General features: G+C 36.2%; 1 protein-coding gene across 2 annotated transcripts in view; it reads right to left on the bottom strand.

Moving 5' to 3' along the window:
• DYNC2H1 (dynein cytoplasmic 2 heavy chain 1) overlaps window positions 1-17,205 on the bottom strand; it is a 177,938-nt gene that overhangs the window by 116,949 nt on the left and 43,784 nt on the right. The window contains exons 43-55 of one of the 2 annotated variants that reach the window (XM_055701234.1): window positions 16,009-16,255; window positions 15,113-15,264; window positions 14,441-14,585; window positions 13,114-13,216; window positions 10,977-11,144; window positions 10,720-10,844; window positions 9,335-9,583; window positions 8,395-8,503; window positions 7,269-7,382; window positions 6,342-6,484; window positions 3,977-4,058; window positions 2,499-2,653; window positions 674-811 (exon numbers count right to left, since the gene is read on the bottom strand). In XM_055701234.1, the coding sequence (XP_055557209.1) occupies window positions 674-811; window positions 2,499-2,653; window positions 3,977-4,058; window positions 6,342-6,484; window positions 7,269-7,382; window positions 8,395-8,503; window positions 9,335-9,583; window positions 10,720-10,844; window positions 10,977-11,144; window positions 13,114-13,216; window positions 14,441-14,585; window positions 15,113-15,264; window positions 16,009-16,255 (1,930 nt within the window). The remainder of the gene's footprint in view (window positions 1-673; window positions 812-2,498; window positions 2,654-3,976; window positions 4,059-6,341; window positions 6,485-7,268; window positions 7,383-8,394; window positions 8,504-9,334; window positions 9,584-10,719; window positions 10,845-10,976; window positions 11,145-13,113; window positions 13,217-14,440; window positions 14,586-15,112; window positions 15,265-16,008; window positions 16,256-17,205) is intronic. The other variant, XM_055701235.1, reaches the window with a different exon arrangement.

Raw genomic sequence — 17,205 nt, 5'->3', positions numbered from 1 at the left:
ATGACAGCAGACTCATTACAGCTTATCTACATTTATGATTCCTGGAAGTATCAATGTAGAGATGTATTTTCTGCGCAATTATTTTACTTAACTGAGAAAACACTACTAAAGAAAATGACCTCCTCAAAAAAACCCCCATCCATCCACCTCTGAGCTGAAGAATAAAAATTCAAGGAGTGATGAGCACAGAAGCACTATTTAACCTTCTTTGAGGTTAGCTTCAGAGGATCGGACCTCATGAAATACAACCTTTCAGTAGTCCACAAATTTAATTCCTGGTATCTGTTACTCAAAATAGTTCTACTTGTCAGTATTTTGTTTAAAGTTCCTCTCTGTAATAAATGTTAGAAAATGGATCAGTTTGGATTTATGAAGTTCTAGGAAAACCTTCAGACTTAACTACAACAGTAAATACTACTCAGGTGCAAAACTTGCACTGGTCTCTTCCTACTCAATCAGTTCAAATATGATTTAAATTACATAGTCCTCTGCTGGTTGCACACTTATTCAAACCTCAGGGCTCATGCATTCCTTTAAGTAAATTCTTGTAAAAGCATCAGGTTTTGTATCCCTTGAAAGGAATACAAAGCACAGACAGTGATGGAGACCAAAACTAGAAAAACATCTCTTTCCCCCCACCCCACCCCACTTTTGATGCAATTGTATACAACACCTGCATGGATACTGTAATTTCTTGAAGGGCAGCATCAGCCTCATCCTGCTTTGTTTTGAGTAAAATGCTTTGTTCTCCAGCTTTTCTGTTCAGTTCATCTACCAGGGCTTTAGCTTCATTCAGCTTTGAAACACCTGCCTATAAAAGTTTACAAGAAGCAGTTATTTAGCAATTAATTTTAAATGGATTTAAATGAAGTTTAGCTACAAAAAGTATGCACAAACTAAGAATGATGTAGACTAATACTGTTGTATATTCCACATATGCTCGATATTATTTAATTTTCTTAGTATTATTTAACATAAAAATGAGATTTGACACTTCTAGATGTGTCACTGCAAGATTTATTACTACATAAAAAACCTGAAAACAAAAATCTCAAAATAATAAACTTTTAATGGAACAGCAGCTAGTACATAGTATTTTCCTCGTTGATTCAATAGCATTTTAGTTAACTGATACCAACTCCACATATTCTCATCTAAAAGCAAGTCTACAAAAATTAAACAAATTGAAAGATTATCCTATTTCTACATATTTTTACATTCTCTAAAGAATATAGATGTACACAATACAAAGCCTCGATTATGTTTAAGATTATTTTCCTTATTCACATTTTTAAAATTATTTATTTTATAATACTCAGATTATCAGAATTATTTCAAGATATATTTGAAAAAAAATACTACCTGGAAGATATTTCGATTTAGCGTAAACATCTTTAACTTTCATGTAAATTATGACTTTTATTTAACCAGAGCATTTAACAAGTAAATGAGTGTTTGTCACAAACAAACCACAACTACTTTCTAAATAAATAAAAAGGCAATTTCTATCATTACAAACTTAAATCTTCTTAAATTGCTTACTACAGTGATAGAAAACGATTCACTGGCAGAATAAAAACAGTGTAGAATACAAGGCAAGGAAGCAATGTGGTTTTGACAGATGCTTTAAGAAGAAATACAGCTTTGCAAATGTGGTCTCAGATTAGCAGCAACAGTCACTGGGAAAAGGAACTGAAAGGGGAGATAGAAGGGTAAAGACAAAAGTTACATGTCCTAAAGGATCATACAGATCTTTCCAGAAATATTCTGGGGGTTGTGGAGAGGGGAGGAACTGGAAAGATAACAAATAGGTTTCAAAAATAAGCATGTTATGCATACGTAACAGGAGTAAAGTGAATCTGTGAGATTAATTGGATTTGGTCTAGAACCATGTAAAGGTTTGATGTGTGGAAAATGAATTCAAAATCAATTCCAAACACAAAATGAGAGAAAATCACAACAAAGGGAATCTTGGCCAAAGCTCTACAAGACTTGACACGTGTCCTGTCACTTAAAGATAACAGCTTAAACTAGAAGGACACAAGGATCACACAAAGAAGGAAGTTATTGCAGAAATACAAAGAAAAGGACAGAATACCAAGCCACATGGGGAAAATTTATACAAGCAGAGGCAGGACTTAAATTGATGGAAAGATGATGGGTTGTTCGCCATACAATTCCAATACATATGGGTGAAAAAATTTAAAGCACTTTGAAGTAACTTACTCTTCGAAGAGAACATACCCAGTCCTATATATTCTTGAGGAAAAATACTAATGAAAACAAGAAACCGCTATTCACTCTTTGAGGCATCTGAACAGAGCCTCAACGTGCATTAAGATTCACCCTATTCCTCTCCTGAAACCGCAGCATGAGCATATGTCAACAGAGGACCTCACACTGCCATGTTAGCAGCTACTGCCCATTAATGCACAAGGCATTTCCAAATGTGAGAGTATTTTGAAAAGCCGTATGTTAAAAATGTTTTAAATACATACCTGCAAGTGGTTTTGCCGTTTTATTAGCTCTCTTCTTTTACTGTTATTGATGGTACTGTACATATGAAGGAATGTCATATATCGGCTAGGTGTTGCTCCATACTTTTTACATGATTCATGGATTGCCAGAAATGACTTCAGAAAATCAGAATCACCTGTACAGTATAATTCGTTACACAGATAATAATATACTCATTCTTATCTCACATTAAAATAACTAAGGAAGACCAACAGAACACATTTTTTGAGATATGAATTAAGGACATTCAAAATATCAAAACGAATGTTTTTTCCAAAGTACTGTCAGGGAAACAACATATAATTTGAAAAACATTTGAAATACATATTCCTCAAAAAGAAATATACTGAAATTGTTCCAAAGCTGTTAAATATGTAATTGTTTCAAAAAGGAAGCAACATTAACTGCACATTACTGAGCACTAACCATAAAAGAAACTTTACTTCCACAGAAATTAAATTTGAAAATACTTGGGACTTTTTTAGAAAGGAACCCCATGTGGTTTTGTCTTCTTCCTTGTCTCGGATGACAGGTAGACTAAATGGTTTTTCTGAACAGTCCAGGTCCTTCAGTTTGTTGAACAGTTTCTCAAAAGAAACCAAATAATACTGTAAAATAAATTGCATTACCCTACAAAATGAAAAATTGCTAAAACATATCTACATATAAATGGATGCCTTTAATAGGTACTGAGGCATAGATTCCATACCATGATCTAGGATGAAGATAGATGGTAGCAAGAACACTAAATCCTAAATTTGGCCATTATTCTTATGGGCCGGAATGTCTATTTAAAAAGCAATACAAAACAAGAAACCCCAAATGAACCACGTGGCATGTTATATTCAGTTGGCTCCATGACTTCTAAGTGCTACTTAGACTAATGCTTTACACAAAGCAACTAAAAGCAGTACTATGCAAATGAGTGCTGGCACTGGTCTCCAAGATTATGTCTGACACCCTATTTTTAAAACGCTTAAATTTGAAGTTTTATTACAAAAACAAACTATTCTGAAAAAGGGGCATTACTTACAAGGAATTAGTTATTGGAGATAAAGAATTACTAAAATAAAATGAACAAGCCTAGGACAAAAATAATGAAAAAATATAGACTGAAAAATTCTCAAAATATCAGATTTTGAGGTTGTGAAATAACATCCACATAGAAGGAAGACAAAGAGCAAACCAAACCAAGATGCAGCTTTATCAGTCTATGAAACTGTATATAAGTAGTGATTGCTTGTGATAGAAGAGATGGGGTTTGATCAGCCAGGGTGTATGTTCCAGACCAATGTTCCCTTCTGCAAAATGCCTGCCAAGTGAACAACACTAAAGTCTGTGAATATGCTGGCGAAAACATACTCAAAGTATACATCTATGCTTTTATCTATGCCCAACAGAGGACTGAATAAATGTTTAATAGTAAGTAATAATAACTCGTGGTCCATCTAAGAATTACCTGAATGTTTTTTCTTAAGTTCTTTATGTGATTTTCCAGTCTTTTCCTGTTCATCTGAATCATACAGAAGCATTTCAGGTATCTAAAAAAATGAACATGAGTTTTTGTATAAAACTTACAAAAAATGAAAATTTGAGTTTAAAATGAAAGAAACCCTTCAGTCTATATTCTCATTTGAAAAGACTGAATATGATAGCTTTATTCAGAATAAAGTATTCACAAAATATGTATAGCATTAAAAAGATCAGATTTGCCTTTCCCTGTCACTGAAACTTCCTGTTCTTTCAAGCAGAGGAGCTTTTGCTGGCTGTAAGAAAGAGCAACTTATTCTCAAAGGACTCTTACAATAAAACAAAAGTCAAAGATATAAAAAGATATACAACTCAACAGGAAATCAGACAGTCTTAAGTACAACCGTTGCAGATACAACACTGGAATGAAACAATACCTAAGTAAATCTTTGACGTCTTTTTCATGGTATAAGAGTGGGCTTACCTTTATATGTTTACAACTCTACAACGTACAGTGGTAAAAATAAAGTATTTTCAAATGATAAGACTCCACTTAAAAAGAAATAATCCCTACTGAAGTGAATGTGAAAATACTGTGAAAAACATTTTTTAAGGTGTGGACAGAGCTGGTCCAAACGTTTTTGCCAATAGAAACTTCCAATACAACCTGCTGTTGAAACTGAAACACAGTGGCCAGTGGAAGAGCCCCAGTAACCCAGGCAGAAACGGATACTCTGCACCATCTGCTCCCATGGCTTTCCCAGGAGAGCGACCAAGCCCGTGGCCCAGGTGTGAAACACATCATGAGGCAACAGGACAGGACAGACCACCTTACAGACCAGACTGAGGGAGTTACTGCATAGAGGTCTTGGGACATGCTATGGGATGCAGTAGAAGAGCATTTCAAATTGCACAAGACTTACTATGGTTTGGTGAGGCACCCACAGGAGCTCACTGAAGAGGGACTAGAGGGTCTAGGCCAACTCCTGAGACACAGGGGAAGAGGACGATGCCAACGGTGCTGTTAGTGTTTGTGCAGAGGGTTTCTGTTTGTGCTGTTCTGTGTGGCCCACCACATGTACGTGTGTGCTATATATGTGTGTTTGTGTGTGTGCCTACTGGGAATACACGCTCAGCTTCACCACTGCTTCAAGTTGGGGCCATGAAGCTGTGGCAGCCTTGCATCTATCAGGGTACTGGGTTTGGCAATCTCTTAACATATAGCAGTGCAGGTGGATGGGGAATGGGGGCTGCGGTCAGTTCATCACACACTGTCTCTGCCCCTCCTTCCTCCTCAGGGGGAAGCTCCTCACACTCCTCGTGCTCCACTGTGGGGTCTCTTCCACAGGAAACAGTCCTCTGTGAACTTCCCCAATGTGGGTCCTTCCCACGGGCTGCAGTTCTTCATGAACTGTTCCAGTGTGGGTCCCTTCCATGGGGTGCAGTCCTTCAGGAACAGACTGCTCCAGCATGGGTCCCCCACAGGGTCACAAGTCTTGCCAGGAGCCTGCTCCAGCCTGGGTTACTCCCTCCACAGGGCTACAGGTTCTGCCAGGAGTCTGCTCCAGCACGGAGCAATCCACAAGGTCACAGCCTCTTTCAGGCATCCCCCTCCTCTGGCATTGGGTCCTCCATGGCCTGCAGGTGGTTGCAGGGGGACAGCCTGCCTCACCATGGTCTTCACTACAGGCTGCAATGGAATCTGTGCTCCAGAACCTGGAGCATCTCCTGCCCCTCCTTCTGCACCGACCTGGGGGTCTGCGGAGTTGTTTCTCTCACATATTCTCACTTCTCTCTTTGGCTGCACTTGCTGTCGTGTAGTAACCTTTTCTCCTCCTTAATTACGTTACCCCAGAGATGCTACCACCATTGCTGGTGGGCTTGGGCTTGGCCTGGGCCTTGGCCTTGGCCAGCAGTACGTCCGTCTTGGAGCTGGCTGGCATTGGCTCTGTTGGACACCAGGGAAGCTGCTAGCAGCTGCTCACAGAAGCCATCCCTGTAGCCCCCCCGCTACAAAAATCTTGCCACACAAACCCAATACAGTTGGCTTTAACATTCTGTTTGCAATCTATTTCTATTTTGTTCTTAAATTCTGTGTTTGTTGAGAGCCATAATAGTCAGCATTTTGTTCAAGTCAGCCCACAGAGAAAGCAAAATATAATGTTACTGGTAAAATAACAATGCTAACTGTTCTGCAGAATTTTCTGTCTTTGTACAACTACACTAATGTACTAAATAAGCACAGTGACAATAACTCCTTCACAACTTTAAATATTTTGCTCTTATTCACCAAAACTCAGTTATTTTTGGAGGTACTAGTTTAAACAAATCAGTTTTTAATTAATGCAATTTACCTTTTTCATACTGTTTTCTGACCAGGTTTCCATCCACAAAACCTGACACTTCTTATACAGTGCTGGATTACTTTCACAGTTTATTGTGAAATTTAAATTGGTAGAATCCATGATCAAGACAACATGCAGATTTTGTTGGATCCCTAAGAAAATGAAACATATTAAATATTTACTAGATAACAATCTGACTACATGACAGTAGATTTATTGCAAATCCAACATAATTTACTTCAAATGTCATAAGTAATTTCTGAAAAAAAGATACTATTACACCACATCACACTATGGCAGGAATGTTTATAAACAGGACTTAAACAAATTGTGTATTTTTTTAATTTAGAAGAGCTGACAGTATTTAAATAGATATCGTGAGTTCTCATTCTAATCAATACAGAACCATAGAACCAATTAGAAGTAGTTCCAAGGCCCATAAGTATGACTGCCAACATCTGTTTTCTCTCAGTCACATTCTTCTATTTATTTGTAAACTATCTAATCTTCTTGTTGGCCCAAGGGAGAAACACAAATAATTAAGAAACCTATCTGTAAACTTGCTTATGATTACTCAGAATCCAAAGTGATTTATAGGTATAATTAAAAAATAGAAGGAAACTTCTATTACTAGATACATAAGCTAAACAAACCAGAAAACAATGGGGACAAAACCTTTCTCCATTCTAATTACTTTCAACAGCAGATTTCATAACAGCTTTGTAGAACGTTCATCAATACAAAATTTCAGCTAGAAGAAAGAATTTTAAGTTGAGGGTTCTGTGCCCTCAAATATCACACACTATAATCATTATTCCTGCCTGGTTTTAACTAATTGTTAAAAATACAGACAAAACAAGGACCATGTTAGAAATTATTTTTCCATTATTGTACCACTTTTGCAACAAATTATAATTTATAATTCTCTTCACATACGGTATGTGAAATAGTTGAAAATTGGTCCTGTAAATCCATCCTGTGAAGCTTGATCCTTCAGAGGAGATAGCAGTGGTTCTAATTCTTCTATTTTATATAGCCCAGGAACCTCTCCTATTTCAAGAATGAAATTAAAATGTTAGATCAAATATACTACAATTCTTCCAATTCCTTTGAAGTGCTCCCTTGCATCCCCTGTATAGAGAATTTGAATATGGCAGTGTTTACCTCCATACTTTCATGAGTATCATGCCATGCACTTCATAATTCTTTTCATGATATAGAAACTACAAACCAAATTATAGTGATTGAATTTACCTTAAACAGCCTACTTGGTTTTTATTACTAAAATAAACTTCAAAATCTCATTCAAATCTACCCAAATACAGAGATGCAATACTGCATACAAAATAAATCAAACCAGACTGTTATACACCAGAAAACAGAAACATCAAAGAGTAGTATCTTGGTCCTCAGACACTGAGGTTAAACACTGGATGACAAGAATCTTGAACTGTAAAGAGACTTTGCACCTAGGAGACAGGTAAATCTGGTGCTCTTATCAATCAGCTCTTAAACTACTGCAGTTCCAAAAAAAAAAAAAAAATCTAGTAAGTTAGACTCAGTCTTTCAATAATCTCTCTGATTGAGGAACAAAGCTAGATAACAAGTGAAGTCACTTTATTTTTTGTTATTATACATCACCTCATTACTTTCAGAAAACTGGGCTTTTCTGGTGTTCACTTAAGTAAAGGACTCCGTCTACACAATCTAGTAAAACATTAGGACACCTCTCAATTTTGAATTTTATTAGAAAAGGGAAGCTGTAGAGTAGAATACATTATCATTTTGTTGTTACACTGTTATAAAGAACTCCTTTGAAGTAAGTTACTTAACTTGCAACTTCGAAGAACTGAAAGCACCCATATTGTAGGGCAGGTTAAGAGATAGCTAAATGAACTTCAAGTCAATTTCTCACGTACAAGCACTTCAGCTACAACAGTGTAGAAATCTAACTCACTCTTCTGGTATGGATATAAAGTTAGAAAACATCATCCAATTCTGCCTCATTGAGTTAAGTCTGTGTGGTAAAAGTAATGCTATAATCTTTTTGGACTTGTCTCACCTGAAGACAGTAAACTGTTGATCATTTCAAGGAATGTGGAATGAACAAACTGATAGTCTTCAAGCAGCAATACCACCTGCTGTGCTTCAATGCCTGCAAGCTCCATCACCTAGAAGCAGGGAAGACACTTAAATCTCAATATATGGAATACATGTATTGTTCATAAGAGAATGACAATCTTTTCTTGATTATATTTTACCTACATTTTTTCTTCACAGCATCTACACTACTATATATTTACAAAAGATTACTAGGTGATTCAGTAATATGAGATATATAGAAATATAAAGAACATTCTACCTAGGTGTAGAGCTTGGTAATGAAAATTACCAATATTACATAATTAAATAAATTAATTAAATAAATAATTTAACCAGACTCTTTCATAAAGTATATTTATGTTCCAGATGTGACTCAACTATAGAGTTATATTGCTCTTTTTTATGGGCTCTAGGTCTAGAATTTTCTTTAGAATTTGAAGGTACTAGGAAACTCCTGATTCAAGTTTTGCATTTGTTTTTAAATAAATGTACACATCACTAAATCACTAAAATTTTACTTGATTCAGCTACTATTCTATTAACTGGCAGACCACAGAAGAGACAGAAAATAAAAATATATACAAATATGAAAATATACACATGAAAAACACCTTTCCAATATTCACAAACTCAGAATTTATGAAGTCCACAACACTCATAAAAACAGGTCTGGTATTCAAAAAAGTAGAGTTTCAGGTAATTACTATAAAGAACAGCATAACACACATCTAAACACTGAGAATTTCTAAAAGTCTACTTGTTTCATTGAGACTGTTGACATTTTGCTTTTCTTAAAATACCTCTTCACGCAACACTCTGTTGTCCTTCAAAATTCCCCATATTCTTTTTTTTAATACACATCTACAACACTGAAAAATGGAAGACACTGAGTGACTTACATATTTAAGATCATTTTTGAACTGCTTCATCTCATAGCCTCTGGAAATTTTGGGAGTAATCAGAACAGCTCCATGCATATGACTAACTAAAGAGGTAACTGTTCGACGACCTATACCACTCCGTCCTGCCAAAAGAAGTGATCCTCCAGGAAAGCTTAGTACTCTGTCCACTTTAGACATATAACTGAGGACTTCTTGGAACAGTAAAATCTCTATCTGTTTTTTGTCTCTGCCATAATGAATAATGCCCTTTAAAAAAACCAAAAAGAAATGTTTTCAGCAATAATCAATAATAAATAAAAGTAGTAAGATATGAAAACATCCAACATTTAAGTTTAGAAAAGAAGGGCTTGAAAGCTTAAGAGACCATGTTGGTATTCATTATAAATAAATTATTTATATGACAGAATTTAAATACCTTGCATACCTTTTCCCAGTAATGAACAGATCCCATTATCCCCAGCACCAGGATGCTCTAGAATTTTTGATATATTGAAATAGAAATCTACCACTGAATAAATTAAAATTAAACAATGGACTAGAACAAAGTCTGAGCTGCGTCTCTGACTACAGATAATTAATACATAACTTAGAAGAGTGGTTTAGGCAGCTAATTGCTGCATAATTGCAGATTATGGAATTTCCTAGTGAAACACACATAACAACAGATCCTAAGATCAAATTCTGGCCTTGTTGTATTTAATAAAACCTCATCTTTGAAGCCTACTGTAATTGTGTAGTCAGGAAAAAAACTGATTACTACGGCTACTGAACTTCATCATTTCCCATGTTGTCTCTTGTTCACAAATTGACAGTTAAGGAAAGGGAGTAGATTCACATCTACGACAGCAGTCCATCAAACACTACTAATAAAGGGAGATGATCTCAAAGCTCTCATCCTGAAGATCAGTCAGCCTAGCAGAGTTAACATATTTGCATTTCCTCATTAGGTTCATTTTTGTACTTTACTGTTTAAAGCATGCCAGATCTCCAAACAATCCATTTGTATTTCTTGAAATAAAAATTACATTAGACAATTACAAATTCAGAAGATAAATGTCTAATAAAACACTTTGGTACTCAAACAATACACAGACATATATGCACATCAATGTTTCTTAAAATGTTGTTCATCAAACTCTTATAAATCACCAGGAAATGTGACTGATGCCCTTTCATTAAAATAACCTTGCTGCATGATACTTCCTACTGCCTGCCACATAGCACCACAAATCTTCCCTCACTTGAGCAAATGCAAAAGATCATTCCTTGAACAAGCAGCAGATCTCACCCTAAACCTGGTGCTAGCCTGTTACTTCCTGCAAAGAATGTCTACAATAATTGCTGTGAATCCTTGCTGTGTTTATTCCTTAATCTCGTCTCACTTTTTGAATAATATCTTTCAGGTCTGTCGAGTTTAGTCTGCCAAGTGGCCGCCCATGTGGTGGTAGTGCTTGTCCTGAGGTGATGAAGGCCTCTTGACTAGCTCCCCAAGTTACGTAGAAAATATCTGTGAAAATAAAAGGAAACATTCAAAAGTTCAGGTTCTCAGTTCACATGCTATCTGACTTGATCAGACTGATTTGATTAGGCAGTTAAAAAAAATATTTCAAATTTGTGTAGTATGCCTGAAGTGGTTTACCTGCCATATTGTCCAGAACATCTGAGCCCCAATCACCTTGAAACACTTTTATCAAAACATTATCAAATACATTAAGTTCTTTGACGCCAACAATTTTGTCACGGAACAAACGATGTGCTTCATAAACAACAATTTCCAAAATATAGTCTGCAGTTTGGATCGATGATCCTACAAAATTTAAGGAGAGATGTAACTTTATATATTTATAATAAATCTTACATTTCTCAAATTTTCCATTTCAAATTATGAAATTGAAAATGAGTAAGTGAAATTACATACCAGCAGGACAGCACCAGTAAGGAAGAAATAAAAAAAAAAGTAAACATTATGAAGTGTTTTTTTAATAATATCTTTATGAATCATTACAAGATAAAATGAAACATATTATATTAAAACATTCTATTCTCCAGTTTAGTGTCAGCATTCTAATGAAAATGAAGAAGGTGTTGCACACAAAAATTAGAAGCAAAATTCCAGGCAATGAACCCAAAAAAATCCAGAAGACTGTTTTAAAGGGGAAGACTGGTAACAAATACTAAAATAACAACGAATACTCTAAACAGTCTGTATTACAAAATGCTAGAGAATACAAAGCTTCAATATTGTTCACAAAAGTAAGAAGGAAGATGAGTAAATGACATGCCATATTGTTCACCACTGAAAAAGCATATGCGTATGTCATCCTCAAATACAGCAATGGAGTACTTAAATGGGTGGATATCACCCATTCATTGATGGTCAGTGTAGCTTTTCTGACCTCATTCCAGCTGCATTTATACTATCTGATGATGCCAGAAAACAAATGGAAAGTGAGCACAACATTCTTATCTCTTTTATACTCTTTAAGCAGCCCTCTAAGTGACCCTTTAATTAATGTAAGAGCTAAAACACAATAAGGAGTAATTGCTAATGATCTAGTAATAATAGCAATTTCAGAGACAAAAACAAGAGTAAAGAGAAGTCTATGCTGTCTATTTGGAAAAGCACACAAAACTGAATACCATTACAAATTTCACCACTTCCAAATTCGGAAGAGGGAAAGTGAGAAAACTCATGGGTTGAGATAAAGAGGGTTTAAAGCCGAGCACACAAACAAAGCAGAACACGGAATTCATTCACCACTTCCCATTAGCAGGCAGGTGCTCAGCCATCCCCAGGGCAGCAGGGCTCCCTCCATCACACACAATGGTTACTTGGGAAGACAAACACCATAACTCTGAACGTATTTCCCCCCCCGCCCCCCCCCCCTTTCTTCTTCCCCCAGCTTACATACTTAGCATGATGTTCAATGGTATGGAAAACCCTTCTGGCTAGTTTGGGTAAGTACCAGCTGTGTCCCTCCCAATTTCTTGTGCCCCTGCAGCCTTCTTGCTGGCAGGGCCTGAGAAACTGAAAAGTCTTTGACTCAATATAAACATTACATAGCAACAACCAAATAGTGTGCTATCAGCCTTGTTCTCACACCAAATCCAAACCACAGCACTACACCAGCTACTATGAAAATTAACTCTGTCCCAGCTGAAAACAGGACAACTAATTATCACGCATTCCCCAATTGTGAGAATACTTAGACTGTTATATAGATATTTGTAAACTTTTACACAGATGAGATAGAAATCACCTAGAAAACTATGTGTTTAAGGGTAGTCATATTCTTCTTTTGTTAAGTAGGTCGTAGATAATGTGGATCAGTTGTAGTTCCACAATCACCTGACTGGGTTTATACAACCACGTATAAAAAGACAAGCATGAGAGGCAAGTCTCTGGGAATTGAGAAAAAAAGGCTTACGCTCAAGAAAAGCCCAACCCAAAACCTAAAAACCCAGAAAAAAAAATTGCAGAAACTATGGGGTATACTTCAAGTTCCCATAGTAGAGAATGCAGTCCCAACCTACTAACTTCTCTTAATCTATAAATAGCTCCCACACATATTTTAAAACATCATTGGAATTCTTTAAACTTGTTTACTATAAGTTATGGAATAAACTGTCAGGCATTTGTTACAGACATTTGACAGTTTAGGAAGAGTACCATAGGTGAATTAGTTGCATGTGGAGTCGACAGTAAGACTGATATCAATAATAATTCAGGACATTTTAGAACTGCTTTATCAATGAAAATCAAGTAAGTGACTTACCACCTGCTAATTCATATCTGAATAAACCAAGAACCCACTGAGTAAGAATACGTGGTGTAAAAAGATAATGACTGTGATCATCAACTGTGAATTTCATTCGTACCTAAAAATGGAAGTTGGGAGGGAAGGAAAATGATGTTTTAAAATGGAAAGCACTTGGGAATGTATCTTTAAATTTTTCTACAAGAACAGATAAATTAGTGTTCTATTTGGTCTATATATTTAGATATTTTATTAATGCACTCTTTAGTTTGTTTGCAAAGTACAGAGCTGAATTGTTTAAAACTTGTTTCTGACCCCAGAAGATTTTCTCATAATTAGAACATTTCCTTTATACATTTTTGATGCAAACAACTGCACATCACCTAGGTCTCTTAGTACGGTATTATTAGACAAAACATATATTTTAAAGCAATAACAAATTTAAAATGCAAAGGAAATACAAAAGTATCATAAAAATCTACCTAAATCAGTAACACTTAATCACTGCAAGACTCACAGAAATGCTAACTCTCTTTAATTCAAAGAATAACTGCCTTACATCAGTCACTTGGCCCTAGTGTGATGAAATTTAAACTTAGATTTCCTAGAATAAATTTATAATATCATATGAAACTCCTGCTAACCAGCACATGCTAGCCAGTGACTATACCCACATCCCAGTCATAAAGACCAGGTTTACATCATGGTTCTACCTAGATGGGGACATGCACACATTCTTGGAACATACATTGAGCACTTACATCCCCACAGTACCTGCCTCTGTAAGGCTATTTACATGATTAAGAAAAGCAAGTACTTGTTTTGCTACATAGAAGTTAGTAAAATCGTAACTGGGAGAATAAAATAAACTTTTGTGTCTAAACACCTATTTTTAATAGTGTAAAATTTTAATAGGTAGTCCTTGATGTAAAGGACTATACTCTCATATATCTCTCTTCTCTATTCATAACAGCATCCATAACATTTAAGCACATAACAATCTTTAAAGTACACTGTTTCCTCATCCATTAGGTAGGAAAACACTAGTATCCACATTTTATAAATCAGCAACTGAAAGCATAGATGGGTTAAGATACTTGTCAAAATCATAAAATAAGCCCGTGGGAAAGCAAGAGCATTTACCACTTCCTAAGTTTGCCTCTAATACGTAGGATTCTCTGCAAATAAGTAGCTCTAAAATTGATATCAACATTACGAAAAGGATATAAACCTGGTTTTTAAAACTGATAAACCCTTTTATTATCTTAATATCAAAAGCTATTTATTTAAAAAAATAAAATCTGAATTCTCCATCTCCTTCAAACAAGAAATTAAATTTCCATACCTGTTCATATACATGAACCATAGATCCTGCTAGCTGATGTATTTTTGGTAAAGAACCCCAAACAGGGTGATTCTTTAGGGTTTTTTGTAATACAGGTTCCAAGTAGGCACTATAAATAGTTTGCAGTTGGTCTCTTTCTGGATAGCTACAATAGAAAAAAGAAGTAATCGCTATGGACTATTATTGTTAGGTTTTTTATTGAAAAAAGATTCAAAGTTATATACACAACTACTGAGAAATTTCAATGAATAGTATCTACATCTAGCAGCTAACTAAAATTATAATTTTATTACAATAGGCCACCCTCAGAAATTTTCTAAATTCATCTGTAAATGTGTTCAAACTTAAAAACAAACAAACAAACTTCTTTCCAATTTATCTAATTTTGTAACCAAACAGCACCTTAATATAAAGCTACAGAATACAGTTTAATGAAAGCAAAATCATCTAACAGGAAACATATTTCCAACACTACACTATCAAGTGGTTGCTCCTTAGCTGGTTTCTCTTGCCAAGAGGCACCAAACAGTACCAAATCTTAAGATCTCAAGCTGTTACAAAACATGAAACACTAGAACAGCAACATCTTCATAAAGACTGAATTGATCAAGGGCCCTATAAACACAGGCTAAATCGGAGTTCTGACAGTCAAAACAATTTCCACATACTTACTCAATTGCACAGAGACGAACAATAGAAGTAAATCTGGAGCTAAGTTTATGTCTTCCTAATGTTCCTCCAGCAGACATGGAAGCCACAATTTGGATGTTTTCTAAACCAACCCATTCTAGATTTTCATCATAAAATCCTTGATATGTAAGAACCTTTAATAATTAAATAAAAAAATCATTAAAAGAAAGCCAACAGAATATTGTACAAAAAAAAAAAATAGTAAGAAGTATACCATTATTACTGTTATCTTAATTGCAAGAGGTATACTACTACCCCCAGTTTGGTATCAGCTGCAAACTGACTGAAGGTACACCCTGCCCCATTGTCCAGATCATTATGAAGATGTTAAACTTGTACTGCCTTCCAGCTAGGCTTTGTGCCACTGATCTGGGCCTGGCTGTTCAGCTAGTTTTCAACCCACCTCACTATCTGCTTACCCAGCCTGCACGTCAACAGCTTTTCTGTGAGGATCTTTTGCGAAACAGCATCAACAGCCTTAGAGAAGTCCAGGTAGACTATATCCACTGCTCTCCCCTCAACTACCAGCTCCTTCACTTCATCATAAAGTTTATCAAGTTGGTCAAACATGACTTGCCCTTGTTGAATCCATGCTGACTACTCCTGATGATTCGTGTAACTAATTATATTTATATAACTAATAACATTATAACTGAGGTGAACACCGTCTTTATTTACTTATGCATATACACCAAATAAAACGAGTATCTTATTTTTGGCTGACACCTACATATTCTATCAAAATACAAACAAAACTCATGTCAATACAGGTGCAGGATTTTAATTCTGAAAATAATCAATACAGGTATTTACTACTTACGCAAAATTATTTCCATTATACATAAGTCTCTCTATAGTTAACAGACATAAGTGTTCACCTGCTGCAGAAAAGCCACAAGAGTGCTTGTTCCCCATTTATCAGGTTTGGGTAGATTGATGTCCTTTAAGTACAAAACAAGCCTTTCACAGTCCTTTGGTCTGTATACTCGTCCAGTGTTTGTACTGATTACAATGCAAGTTTGACTTAATTTTTGTAGAAGATGTTGAGAAGTAGTTTGTGCACTGCAGTGAATGGTAGCAATCTGAGTGGATCGGAGTTGAGAAAACGCATAATGAAGCAGCATCCTAGAAAAGCAAATGTGTACATACATATATGCACAAGTAATACATAAATGCATTAAAATACTGTGTATCCAAAGATATTGTATAGCTTTTGAATGAAAAAGCATATACTACATCCTGTATTAATGTAATAAGTGATGCATGAGGTTTGCTGAATTATAACATCCTTATGTTTAAAATTATAACATTTTTCCGTTCAAAAAGTTCAACAGAAGTGCAGTATACAGCTACACAAAACAAACACCTGTCCTAAGTGGAGCAGCAGGAAACTGTCAGTGACCTGTTGCTCCACTTTGACATGCACAAATGGGATCCACCCAAGGGTACTGAGGCAGCTGGCAGAGGAGCTTGCCAAGCAACTCTCCATCATTTATCAATAGTCCTGGCTAACTGAGGAGGTCCCAGAAGACTGGAGGTTAGCCAGTGTGATGACCATCTACAAGCAGGGCTTAAAGCAGAATCTGGGGAATTAGAGGCCTGTCAGCCTGACCCCGGTGCCAGGGAAGGTTACAGAGCAGATCATCCTGAGTGCCATCATGTAGCGTGTACAGGACAACCAGTGGACCAGACACAGCCAGCATGGTTCTGCTTGATGAACCTGATCTCCTTCTATGACAAGATGACCTGCCTAGTGAACAAGGGAAAGGCTATGGATGATATCTATCTGCACCTTAGTAAATCCTTTGACTCTCTCTCCCACAGCATTCTCTTGGAGAAAGTAGCTGCTCATGGCTTGGACAGGTGTGCTCCATAATGGATAAAAAGCCAGTTGGATGGCAAGCCCAAAGAGTGGTGGTGAAGCAAGTTACATCCAGCTGGCAGTTGGTCACAAGTGGTGTTCCCAAACACTCAGTATTGGGACCAGTCCTGTTTAATACATTTAACGATGATCTGGACAAGGGGATTGAGTGCACCCTCAGTCAGTTTGCAGATGACACCAAGCTGGGCAGGAA

This window comes from Falco cherrug, chromosome 2, assembly GCF_023634085.1.
Source record: "Falco cherrug isolate bFalChe1 chromosome 2, bFalChe1.pri, whole genome shotgun sequence".
NCBI classification, from domain to species: Eukaryota; Metazoa; Chordata; class Aves; order Falconiformes; family Falconidae; genus Falco; species Falco cherrug.
Note: the sequence above shows the minus strand (reverse complement) of the source record. Positions and strands in the feature narration are given on the sequence as shown.